General features: G+C 54.0%; 1 protein-coding gene across 3 annotated transcripts in view; it reads right to left on the bottom strand.

Annotated features, from left to right (window-relative positions):
• PPL (periplakin) overlaps positions 1-13295 on the bottom strand; it is a 48270-nt gene that overhangs the window by 14733 nt on the left and 20242 nt on the right. For all 3 annotated transcript variants that reach the window (XM_027527797.1, XM_027527799.1, XM_027527798.1), the window contains exons 2-8: positions 10043-10142; positions 4239-4393; positions 3465-3585; positions 2777-2890; positions 2638-2679; positions 1258-1419; positions 1053-1160 (exon numbers count right to left, since the gene is read on the bottom strand). In XM_027527797.1, coding sequence (XP_027383598.1) covers positions 1053-1160; positions 1258-1419; positions 2638-2679; positions 2777-2890; positions 3465-3585; positions 4239-4393; positions 10043-10142 — 802 coding nt within the window. The remainder of the gene's footprint in view (positions 1-1052; positions 1161-1257; positions 1420-2637; positions 2680-2776; positions 2891-3464; positions 3586-4238; positions 4394-10042; positions 10143-13295) is intronic.

Below are 13295 nucleotides of genomic sequence, written 5' to 3'. Positions count from 1 at the left end.
AATTCATGTCCACCAGAACTCAAAATGTGGCTTTATTTGGAATAGGACTTTTGCAGATATAATCAGTTAAGAATATCAAGATGAAATCCTAGATTCAGGGTGTCCTTATAGGAAGAGAAGAGGACACACAGGTGAGAAGGCCATGTGGACACAGAGGTGGAGATAGGAGGTGTCCGTCTAGTCAAGGCTATGGTGTTTCCAGTGGTCATGTATGGATGTGAGAGTTGGACTGTGAAGAAAGCTGAGCGCTGAAGAATTGATGCTTTTGAACTGTGGTGTTGGAGAAGACTCTTGAGAGTCCCTTGGACTGCACGGAGATCCAACCAGTCTGTTCTAAAGGAGATCAGCCCTGGGATTTCTTTGGAAGGAATGATGCTAAAGCTGAAACTCCAGTACTTTGGCCACCTCATGCAGAGAGTTAACTCATTGGAAAAGACTCTGATGCTGGGAGGGATTGGGGGCAGGAGGAGAAGGGGATGACAGAGGATGAGATGGCTGGATGGCATCACCAACTTGATGGACGTGAGTCTGAGTGAACTCCGGGAATTGGTGATGGACAAGGAGGCCTGGCGTGCTGCGATTCTTGGGGTTGCAAAGAGTCGGACACGACTGAGCAACTGAACTGAACTGAACTGCAGGAAAGCCAAGGATTGCCAGCAGTCACCAGACTCAAGAAAAGAGACAAGGAAGGATTCTCCCCTAGAGCCCTCAGAAGAAACAAGCCTGCCAACACCTTGATTCTGAATTTCTGGCCTCCAGAACTATGAGAGAATAACTTTCCATTGTTTAAAGCCTCCAAATTGGTGGTCATTTGTTACAACAACAACAGGAAACTAATACAGGCACCACGTGGGCTTCAGAAGTCTAGAGACCGAGGGCCAGGGCATCGAGAGAGGAGGCAGGGCCAGACAGAGGAAAGGGAGACGGCAAAGTGGAGAGACAGACAGACACTGGACACAGGACCCTGGGGCCTGCCTGAGTGCAGGGAGCCCAGAGCAGAGGTCACCTGGAGGCCAGCCTGAAGCAAGTGTCCCTCCCTGGGGCTCACGCACTTCAATGGAGTTCCTCCCGGGGTGCTCGGCGGCGAGCAGCTGGTCACCCTCGCTGTGCAGCTTGTTAATTCTCTCCTCTTTGGCCTCCAGGTTCCGGTGGATGAAATTCTGCAGCGAGGGCAGTGGAGGGGCTCAGCGCCCAGCTGGGCAGCCCCGAGCTCCTTCCGGGGCCCCCTGCCCCACACCCCCAGAGCCCAGCACCCACCTCGTACTGGCGCCGGCGGCTGGGGTAGTTGAGGTTGCGGTCACTCCAGTCATACTGTATGCGGCCCTGGGCCTGCTGGTCCAGCCAGTACAGCTCGTTCGTGCACCGCTGCATGTAGTCCTGCAGTGAGCTCAGGTGCCGCTGCCGTGCCTGTGACGCCGCCTGCAGGCAGGCAAGAACAGGGCTGCAGCCTCGCCGGCAAGGGACTCCCTCCACACCTCCTGCCCCGCTGGACTCCCTTGGATAAGTCATCTGACCCTCCCAAACCCCTTCATTCATTCAGCAAACGTTTATTGTGCATCTACTGAGTGCTGGGCTAATGCACAAAGAGACTTGGGTTCTATCCCTGGGTCGGGAAGATCCCCTGGAGGAGGGCATGAACCCACTCCAGTGTTCTTGCCTGGAGAATCCCATGGACAAAGGAACCTGGCGGGCTACAGTCCATAGGGTCACAAAAGTCAGATATGACTGAAGCAACTTGGCATGTATGCAAGTGCTGGGCATGGCTCCAGGCCCTGCGATATAGCAGTGAGCGAGACAAAACCCTCACAGAATAGACATGCTTGTGGAGCCTCGGTTTACTCATCTGCAAAATGGGAATAACAGCACAGATCTCATAGGGCACCAAGCCTGGCATACAGTTGGTGCTCCATAAACGTCAGCAGCTACGCTTCTGCTTTTGTCTTTAACATGTCATGGTGCAAACTACCACAGGGCAGTGGGGAGGGGGTGTCTGAATTCCACTATGCAAATGAGAACAGTGGTGAACACGTACGGGGGAGCCCACCATGTCCCATGACTGTGCAAAGACTTATCCAACATCAACTCATGCAACCCTGAAAGCTTCCTGTAAGCCAAGGAGTGGAAGTGACTCCATTTTACAGATGAGGAGACTGAGGTCCCCAGAGACTCAGCAGCTCATGCTTGAGGTCTCCCCACCTAAAGGGGGTGGAGGCGGCCCAGCTCCAGAGCCTCCTACTATGAGCTACACTGTTACCGTCCCTACATTCTCTTGTCTGAGGTGTCTGTAACATTCACAACAAGAAAGCATTTACGCATCACGTGCAGTTATAAAAAAGAAGGTTTTGAAAAGAGAAATAGAGAACTTTTGCTTATTAAGCACCTGGCATTGTACTTGGCACATAGTAGGTGCTCAATGAAAAATTAAGCAGCAAACAGTAGGATAAACTATATCACAGGGTCTCTTGGGATTTCCTATGAGCAAAGGGCAATCAGGGTTGCCTCGCAGATAGGGGCTCGGGATACTGCTTCTCCCCACTTCATCCCCCTCCATCCTGCTTGAAGTGTTAACCGCACACACTTCTTTGCCCACAGCCCGGCTTCCCATCCCCTCCCATCCCGGTCCTGGGGGCGTCTCACCAGCAGTTTCTGGTACTTGGCCTGGAGTTCACCGTTCTGCTCCTGAGGATGAGGCCGAGGACACGGGTTAGGGTGGGGGGCTGCAGGCAGCAGCCCCTCCTCCCCAGGGTCCCTTCTACCCCTCCCCCGAGGCACACACCTTGGCCAGGTGGGGCCCGATGGCCTTGACCTCGTTGTGAAAGACGTTGTGTTGCTCCACCTGCTGGCCTACCAGCGGGAGTTCCGTCCCGAAGCCCTGGCTGCTCAGCTCGTCCTGGCCAGGGAGGCGGGGGCACGACACACATGGGCATGGGCCGGGGGCCCAGGACTCGCAGGCCACCCAGGACCCATGCCCCGGGAACCTTAGCCCTCCTCCTCACAGCGCCATCCGAGGAGGCAGTTAAGTAGCCCCGGAGGGAGGAGGGAAGAGGTTGTCACCCTGATCACATTTAATCTCACTGCAACCTCAGAGGCCCTTGTGGTTTCCATTTCACAGATGGGAAAACAGAGGCTCGGCTGGGGGAGTCACTTGCTCAGGATCACACCAGTGGCCGGGCTTCTCCGAGGTGGAGATGGGCTGGTGAGGGCACAGGAAGACCAGCGGCCAGCCAGAAACCTGGCTGCTGCCCCCAGCTGACCAGCACCCCAAAGATCCTGGGAGGGTTCCAACCTCCAGCACATCTGCTGTGTGACCCTGGGCTAGGCACTGCACCTCTCTGAGCCTTGCTCATCTCATCAACAAAGACATCAGGAAATAACCAGGAACAGCAGGACACCAGTGCCCATGCAATGGAGGGAGGGCTCCTGGCCCTTACACGGCCCCACCCCAGCCGAAGCCCGGGCCGTACCAGCTTTTCCTCCACCAGCGCCTCCCAGTTGACCTGCGGGTCCACCTCTTTCACCACCAGGTTGTAGATCTGCTTGTGTTTCCCGCGGAGGTTGGTCACACGCTCCTTCAGCTGACGGATGCTGAGTGGGAAGGGGAGAGACCACCTTGGTTAGCAGGGCTGGTGGGCAGGTGTAGTGTTTCTGCCTCAAGGTGGGTCTCCCACCCAGGCCCCAGTCTCAGGTTTCTGCTCAGTGGCCTGGAAGGTCAGGGTCACAGTGGCCTTGGGTCCAGGCAGTCACTCCCTGCCCTGCTCCTGCCCACTTTCTTTTATCCTGCATTCCCCCACCAATATTTCCCCAGGGCCTACTATGTGCCATAGAGGTTTCCAGAACAAACAGGCCAGTCTGCTGCTCTCTGGAGCCCACTATCCACCCGGCAGGGCCCAGGGCTGGGCTGGGACAGGGACAGTGCTCTGTCCATGTCTGAGCTGAGGCAAGAGCCAGGAGCTCAGAAAGCCAGCCAGGCATCAGGCAGGGGACAGTGCACTCACAAGCTTGGAGGTCGGGGACTGCGATCACACTGTGACCAGGACAGGGGACCGGGTACTCCAAGCCTCAATTTCCCTAGCTGTGAAATAGGTTGTTGGAAGGATCACGTGAAGTGTTCAGCTAGGGCTGGCCCCACCGTCAGCCCTCCACAAACCCTGACTCAGGTGTCTGCACACTGAGCGGCTACAGCCCCGCTGCTCTGACTCCGAGTGGCTCCCTCAGGACCAGAAGCGGAGGGGACCTACTCCTCGGCGATCATGTCCCCCTGGGGGTGCTTCATGTGCTTGGCGATGGCCGCGTCCGCCTCCAGCACGTAGAGCAGCTTCTCAGAGTCTGACACCTTCTGCAGGGCCACATCCCGGTGCTCGGGCTGCTGGCCCTCCTGCAGCCGGGCCAGGTCCTGCGAGAGGCACGAGAAAGGGGTGGGGAAGACAGAGGGCAGGGACTCAGGGGGCACAGCCAGGATCGGGGGGCTCCCCTGGCCCTGCCCAGCCCCTGCTCTGAGATAGCAGGCTCGGGACACGGCTGTGCACAGAGAGACATGGCCCATCCAGCCCAGGGAGGAGGGCAGTGTGTGCGCGAGCTCAGTTGTCTGACTCTTTGCAGCTCCGTGGACTGTAGCCTGCCAGGCTCCTCTGTCCATGCGATTTTCCAGGCCAGAATACTGGAGTGGGTTGCCATTTCCTCCTCCAGGGGATCTTCCCAACCCAGGCATAGAACCTGCGGCTCTTGCATCTCTTGCATTGGCAGGCAGATTCTTTACCACTGTGCCACCAAGGGAGGAGGGAGACCCCAGGAAAGGCCTGTCAATAAATAAACCTCAGGAACCCCCTAGCAGTCCAGTGGTTAGGACTCCACATTTCCACTGCAGGGGGAGATGGGTTCGCTCCCTGGTCAGGGAACAAAGATGACAAAGTTTGCACCGGTCGGAGTTTACCAAGGAAGCACAGCAGAGGTGGAACGTGGGGACCTGCTTGAGCTCGGGCTCTAGGATTCAGTGAGGCCTCCCCCGAGGCAGTGACACAGGCTAAGAATGAAGGAAGAAGGGGAAGAGTATTGGAGGCAGAGGGAGTGGCCTGTGTGAAGGTCCTGTGGCAGGAAATGATGACTGGAAGGACGGTCAGGGGAGGAAGCTGGGGGTGGGACAGGGCATGGTGCCACCCATCCTTAAAGGCGACTCCTCCAGGGGGTCCTCAGGGGAGCGGGTCCAAGCTAGGGGCACAGTCGGGTGTTGCGACAAGGCCCAGGCGAGAGCTGAGGGTGGCCCGTGCTGGGGTGTTGCCAGTGAAATGGCGAGAATGAACAGAGTGGGTGGACGTCTGGGAGGTACAGTTGCTCAGTCGATGATGAGTCCCAGTTGTTGCTGTTCAGCCACTAAGTCATGTCTGACTCTTTGCAATCCCATGGATCTGCAGCACACCAGGCTTCCCTGTCCTTGACTATCTTCTGGAGTCTGCTCATGTCCATTGAGTCAGTGATGTTATTTAACCATCTCATCCTCAGCCATCCCCTTCTCCTTTTGCCCTCAATCTTTCCCAGCATCAGGGTCTCTTCCAAAGAGCTGGCTCTTTTCGTCAGATGGCCAAAGGATTGGAGCTTCAGCATCAACCTTTCCACGAATATTCAGGGTTTATGAGTCCAGGGTCTCTGATAATTTAGGGAAGAATGATGAACTGGCAGTGGGAACAGCAGGTTAAACACAGCCTGTTAATCCACTTAGTGGACTTTCATGGAGTGCAGATGGGCTCTGAGCCAGGCCCGGGGGTGGGCGGGGGGACGAGTCAGAGACTGGACTGAGCACAGGTGGGGCGGGGGGGATCACACAAGGGACCTCGGAGGCCAGTTCTCTACCCCCAGCTGGGGGTCAGTGTCCCCATCTCTGCAATGGCAGTAAGAGAAACCCATGTTTCAGCAGAGGCAGCCAAGGGACCAGGGGATTATCCCTCAGCTGCCAGAAGATGGGAGTACAGATGGGGACGAGCTCAAAACCACCAAGTGAGAGGAGCCGGGCACTGAAGGCCACGCCCCTCAGGACTGGTTTATGGGAACTGCCCCAAGTAGGTGGATCCATAAAAGAGGCTAGATGGGAGCAGGAATCCGCAGTCAATACACAGGGGAGCTTACAAAGGGATTACAGTTTTGGAAACCGACCTGTGAGGATGGCTGCACCCCTTGGTGATGTTACTAAAAAAATCACTGCACTGTGTGCTCGAAGGGGGTGCATTTTCTGATCTGTAAAACCCGCCTCAATAAAGCTGTTAAAAAAAAGAAAAAGCACAAAAGGCAGAAACAGCAAAAGGCAAAAGAAGTGAACGGAGGTGGTGGTGTGCCTGGTACAGTGTAAAATGACTCAGCTCCCTCTTGGAGGAAGAGATGGTATCCAGCCCACATTCCAGGTCTTTCCTGGGCCAACTCTGGGAGGGCTGGGCAGCCAGGGGTGGGGCTTTGGAGGTGAGACCCATGTGGCAGAAGGTCAAAGTCGCTGGACCATCGCCCCACTGCGGGTAGGTCTGGCTGGTTAAAAAGTTTCAACATCATGGTTCTTGGCTTGGGTGGAATTTTATCGGCTCCATCTTCGCCAGTTGATCTGAAGCTCTGCTGGGCAATGACCGTGTCAAAGATTAATTTTGCAAAAGGAGGAAGTAAATTAATCATCTCCTAATTCCCAGAGGTGCAGGGCCTCGTGGGAATGCAAAACCTGTCCAGCCAAAACGAGAGAGAATATCCAGCCAAAAGATGCCACACAGGCGTTCAAGAGTCCACAGTCGGGCAAGACTGATCAATGAGGACAGGTCAGCGCTGTGGTTACCTTGGGGGTGGGGGGGTGACATTGATTGCAAAGGTCCCCCAGGACCTTTCGGGAAATGTCCTTTGACTTGACCTGAGTAAAGGTTCCATGGGTACCGACTGACGCGAAAACTCACAAGCGTGAACTCTTAAAAGTTGGACACTTACCACAGGCAAGTGTTTTTAAGTACAAAAAAAAAGTCATAGGGACCGACGTATCCTGTAAATTTTGCCCACACTGACGGACAGATAATCAATAAAGCAAATCCAGGAGACGGTTACTGGTAGGATCTGTGTGGTGAGGTTACAGGTGTTCCCCAAGCCTTCCGGCTTTTCTGGCATTTAAAAATTGGGATAGGTACAAAAAGAATCCTGGAGTGGGTTGTCATATCCTTCTCCAGGGGATCTTCCCAGTCCAGGGGTCAAACCAGGGTTTCCCGTATTGCAGGCAGATTCTTTACCATGTGAACTACCAGGGAAGCCCCAGGAATAATAGACGGGGTTGGCATTCTCATCTCCAGGGGATCTTCCAGACCCAGGGATTGAACAGGGGTTTCCTGCATTGTGGGCAGATTGTTTACCATCTGAGCCACCAGGGAAAGCAGAGCAGTGCACAAGGCCACACACTGTGTGATTCTGTTTCTATGAAATACCCAGAATATGTATATTCAAAGAGACAGAAGGCAGAGTCGCGGGCAGATGGGCACAGGGGTTCCCTTTGGGAGGATGAAAGCACCTTGGGACCAGAAAGACGTGGTCATTGCATATCATAAACGTATGAAATGCCATGAAATTCTACACTTTAAATGCTTCACTTTATCTCATGTGAACCTCACTTCCATTTTAGAAAATAGGAAAATTAAAGAGAACTTTTGGGTTCTCTTTTAATAAAATTAATTTTAACTTATAAATGAATAGATATATTTATTTATGAATAGTTTTAAATTATTTATAAAACATTAAATAAAATAAAATTAATAATGATGTTTTCTTCTGAAAGAAGGAAGAGAAAAGACAAAAAGATTAGCCCGTGCCATCTCCAAAATCTGGTTTAAGTTTGTTCATTTGAATTAAAACAAAGAACAAATTCAAAATGATCTTCCAAACACATCCTTGCTACTTTGAGTCATGACTCTAAGCAAATACCATGAGACGAGGGCTGGGGTCTATTCCCTCACACTCTCACAGGCCAGAAAAAGTCAGAGAGACACCGGATGTGAGGGGATGGTCTTCCCCTCTGCTGGTGGAATCATATGCCATCTTAATTTGCTTCTTTATACTTGTTTATTGGCCCCAAAATGTTTGTCACGAACACATATTACTTTTATTAGGAGGAAAAAATGACACACCCCAAAAAGCTGTTTTCATTTAGGAAAGCGCACACACCACCATAGCAATCATGAGAGTGGGGACAAAAAAAAAATGCCAGAGGGACTGGGCATCAGGGCTAGGGCACGGCCAGAGGGAGGGATGCTGGAGGGTCAGCTGAGGCCGGAAAGAAAGAGGAGGGGTGGAAGCGGGGAGGGGGAAGGGAGGTCCTGGGGGAGGGAGACCCTAGGGGCGCAGAGCACCCTCTCGTCCACCCTGCCCCTGTCCCGAGCTCTCCCCACCCCCTACTTCTCACCCGAAGGGTGTCATTCCCCCCACCCACCCCTGTTCCTCAGGGGAGTGGACACCTGGGCGGTCAGCCGAGAGGCAGCCATGTCTGGGCCTGGGGCCAGCCATGGGGCCAGCCAGCCTCATGACCTGTCCACCCTCAACGCCCCTGCGCTCCTCTGGACCTGCGTCTTAGTCATGCCTGGAATGTGGATGAAATACAGACACCCGTTTAAATTCAAATTTCAGGTAAACAATGGATAATTCATAATATAAGTATATCCCAAGTAGTGCATGGGAGACATACCCACAAAAATTTGCATCCTAAACTTCAAATGGAACTGGATATCCTGTATTTTCATTTGCTAAATCTGGCAACACCCCCTCTAGGGGTGGGGGAATGGCTCTGAGGTCAGCTCTGTCACTGACACAGTCCATCCTGGCCCTCTCTAGCTACAAAGAAGGTATGAACTCAACCACTCTGGGCTGGTGGGGAGGGGTTCGAAGAGGAGGCAGCCAGCTTAGCAGCTCACAGGTGTGAGCATGGCTGCACGGCTGCCCGTGGAGCAGGATCCCTGGGAGAACCTTTGGGCTCGGGCCGGTTGTTACTGAGGCATAGAGTGGGGAGATGATTTGGCCCGCCTGCGTCTGAGTAGTGGCAGTGGTAGGGAAGCGAGGATGATGATGCTGTTAATCAAAGGAAGCCCTGCATGGCACCCGCATACGTGCCTTGTGCTCAGTCACTCAGTCGTGCCCGACTCTGTGCGGCCCCGTGGACTGCAGCCCGCCAGGCCCCTCTGTCCATGGGATCCTCCAAGCAAGAATACTGGAGTGGGTTGCCATTTCCTTCTCCAGGGCATCTTCTCGACCCAGGGATTGAACCTGGGTCTTTAAGGTCTTCCTGGGTCTTTAAGAGCTTCCCTGGTGGCTCAGATGGTAAAGCGTCTGCCTGCAATGTGGGAGACCCGGGTTCGATCCCTGGGTTGGGAAGATCTCCTGGAAAAGGAAATGGCAACTCACTCCAATGTTCTTGCCTGGAGAATCCCACGGACGGAGGAGCCTGGGGGCTACAGTCCACGGGGTCGCAAAGAGTCGGACACGGCTGAGCGACTTCACTTTAAGGTCTATCTGCATTGGCAGGAGGGTTCTTTAACCACTGGCGCCACCTGCATAATCTCATCAAATCTCTCCAGCAGCCCAGGAGACCGGGTGATGGTTTCCCCTTTCGGGTGCACAGGGAGGTAAGGCGACTTCCTCAAGGTCACACAGTAAGTGGCAAAACCAAGGTCCTAGCCAAGGCCTGGCTCCTGAGACTGTGGTTCTGCTCCAGACAGGGCCCAGGCTGCAGGAACTCGGTATCCGGGGTGGAGGAGCTGGTATTAACAGCACTAAGAAGGCTCCTCTTCAATGTGTCTCCACCTGGGCACTGGACATTTGAGGCTGAATCATTCTGTGCTCTGTAGGCTACATAGCAGCCTCTCTGGCCTCCATCGCTAGATACCTGACCCCGCACTCCCCAGGGTGCCGTGGCTAAAAATGTCTCCAGACATGACCACATGTCCCCTGGAGCAGAATCACGCCCAGGTGAGAACCTCGGGGTCATCTGAGCCCCGGGTCCCCAGGGGGCTGGCATCTCGGGGGCACCAAGTGGGAGGCGGGCACTCACTCTCTGCATCTTGGCTTCCGTGTCCACGATGTTCCTCTCCACCTGGTCGGCATTCTTCTGCAACTGCTCGATGAGCTCCGACAGCTCCTTGTTAGAGACGCTGCAGGCAGAGAGCCAGGAGGTGAGCCATGGGGCCGGAGGGCAGGGGCGGGGTCCCGCCAGCGCCCCGGCCTCCCAGGCCATCCCCAGCCCTGGGCTCAGAGGGAAGCTGCCCAGTGAGCCTGGAATGGAGCTTGGCTGTACCCCCAGGGCAATGTCACTAAAGGCACAGAGTGAGGCGGCGCCGTCCGGGAATCAGCCTCTGCTCTGGCCGTCACCCCAGTGCTTCTATTTGCCATGCTGGCAGAGCAAGTGTACTGTGCTCTCCCACTTTTTTTATTGAGATATAACTCACATGTCATAAAATTCACCCCTTAAAAGTGTGCTAATTCTGGGAATCCCCTGGCGGTCCAGTGGTTAAGACCACACGCTCCCAGTGCTGGGGGCCCAGCTTCGATCCCTGGCCAGGGAACGAGATGCCACTTGCTGCAACTAAGAGTTCACATCCCGCATGTCATGACTAAGACCCGGTGCAGCCAAATAAACCAATAAAAGTAAATTTGAAAAATAAAGTGCATAATTCAGGGGTTTCAGTATATTCACAAGGTTGTATAACCATCGTTGCTATGTAATCTCAGAATATTTTCACCACCCCCAAATAGAAACCCCACCCCCTTCAGCAACTCACTCCTCACCATTCCACCCCATGGCCCCTAGCGACCACAAATCCACTTTCTGTCTCTATGGATTTGCCTACTCTGTACAACATGGGGCCTTCCGTGTCTAACTTCTTTCACTTAACAATATCTTGAGGGTCATCCGTGTTGTAGCTAGTGTGTGACCGTGCTCCATTCCTGTTTATGGCTGCATAATATTCCACAGCTTGGCTATGTCACATTTTATTTATCTGGTTATCCACTGATGGGACATTTGGGCTGTTTCCACCTTTTGGCCATGATGGCTCAGACTGCTCTGAACACTTGGGTACAAGTTTTTGTGTCAGCAGTCTTATTATTAAATACCTGATACTTTTCTTTCAATCTACTCATTCTTTATATTTAAATAAACTTCCTAAGAAAGAGGACTTGCTTCCCCATTGTAAACAGAAAACCAGAAGCCCTTGCCATAAAGAGGTAATAGCCAAAATAAATTCCATAGAAATAAAAGGATGGCATTAAGTTCTAGCTGGACACTTGGCTGCCTGCACACGTTGAAACTGAGCCCTGCCCTCTCCTGCTTAAAGGCAGAGCTTGGCATGCACGCCCTGCAGCCAAGCTAGAGCTCTGCTGGCACCGAGCTGAGACCTCCTGAGAGTTCTCAGAGTGTCTGGGAGAGATTTGAAATCGGAAAGGCTTTCTCATTTGGCGTTTCTGTGTTCCCTCTGGCTGTATCTGTCTGCCCTGCAAAATCACACTTCAGCCCACCCTGGCAAACACCATGTGGGAGTGGAGGAGACCTTGGTTTTGGACTCAGATGTGCGCTGGGGCTGTGTGACTTGGCCAAGCTGCTGTCCCTCTCTGTGCCTCTGCTTCCCGCTATCAGATGGACCTTTCCCAGTTGGGTGTTAGGAATGGGAGTGAGGTTATGCAGGCAAAGAGCTGGGTGCCCCATAAGCCTCATGAAGGTTCATGATTATACTTAAGGAGCCTTAATGATGATTGTCCAGCTCCTTGTTTTCTTTAAACAAAGGAAGAAACGAAGGCCAGAAAGGGAAGCAGCTTGGTCCCCGCCACACGGCTACCCAGCAGTGGCTGAGATCGGTACTTAGTCCTCCAGTCTCCATCAAAGACCTCACACACTGACTCCAAAGACTGAGGGCAGGAGGAGAAGGGGACAGCAAAGGATGAGATGGTTGGATGGCATCACCAACTCCGTGGACACGAATTTATGCAAACTCTGGGAGATAGTGAAGGACAGGGAAGTCTGGCATGCTGCAGTCCACTGGGCTGCAAAGACACGACTTTGCAGACACGACTGAGCGACTGAACAACAGCAGGGTCTGAGGCTCAACACTGCAGATACTACTGATGCTGCGGGAGAAGCCGGAGTGGTGGCAGAAACAGGCACACGAACAGAAGCTGCAAGACTGTCCAGCTCAGGCCCAAACCTTGCCTGGGGGTCTGCTCTGTACCAGGTCTGGATACACAGGCGCTAGGAGGCGAGAGGGTTAGGGTCTTGGCGAACAACACCCAGGCCACACCCTTTGTGAAGAAAACCAAGGAGGCAGCCTTTCCCAAAGTGGGGCCCCAGGAACCCTGGTCTTGTAAATTGCTCCTGGAATGAAAGCTTTGTCACTCAGGTGGTTAGGAAAACCCGACCCCTCAATAAGTCAGTAAAGGCTCTGAGAAGTCCTGTGGTGGAGAAAGCTGATATTCAGTGGAGCACCCAGGAAGGCTCAGAAGAGGGGACTGTGCATGGAGGCTCTGGGTAAGGTGGGGTGAGGCTGCCAGGCCATGGGCCAACTCCCATCACCCCCCACCTTGGCTTGGGCAGACCACATGGCGAATGTTGAACACTTCTGCCCTCAACCCAACCCCAGCCGCTGACCCACACTGTGGCCTCAGCAGTCAGACATGGTGAGTCTCAACCCAAATATTTAACCGTGACAGCCAGGGCCACCGCTGCGATCCTGCAGTGTGGGTTAGGTGGGGGCCTCTATCCCTCTCGGGTCCAGCCCAGCCGCACCCCAGGGCACGGGGCCAGCTCCCAAACCAGGCCCCTCACTGGAGGGGACAGGTTCAAGGAAAGCGCCTCCTGGACTGCACCCTGGGCAGCCCTTTACTCCAGCTGAAACCCAGCACCAGAAGGGGACACAGGGCGGTGGGGTGGGGACAGCCAGCTCCATGGACCTGGTGCTCCTGGTGGGGAATAAAGGACAGCTCGGTGGGAGCGTGTGGTCAGACAGGCGTGGCTTCCAAGGCCTGCTGGACCACTTATTGCTTGGACCGTCCCAGGCAAGCACCTCAGCCTCTCCATTTGTCTTCTGGGGATGACCACAGAGTCACTGTGGTAACTTGAAACCTAGTGCACACGCCTCACCAGACATCAGACACGTCCACAGACACGGCCCCGATAGCATCCTCACCCCAGGTCTCTGGGGGAGGTGTGTGTGCCCCTTTACAAGCAAGGAAGCCAGCAATTCTACCCGATAGATATCAAGAGAAATGAAAACACAGGCCCACGTAAAAGCCTGTACACAAATGTTCACAGCAGC

The sequence above is a fragment of the Bos indicus x Bos taurus genome, chromosome 25 (assembly GCF_003369695.1).
Source record: "Bos indicus x Bos taurus breed Angus x Brahman F1 hybrid chromosome 25, Bos_hybrid_MaternalHap_v2.0, whole genome shotgun sequence".
NCBI lineage: Eukaryota > Metazoa > Chordata > Mammalia > Artiodactyla > Bovidae > Bos > Bos indicus x Bos taurus.
Note: the sequence above shows the minus strand (reverse complement) of the source record. Positions and strands in the feature narration are given on the sequence as shown.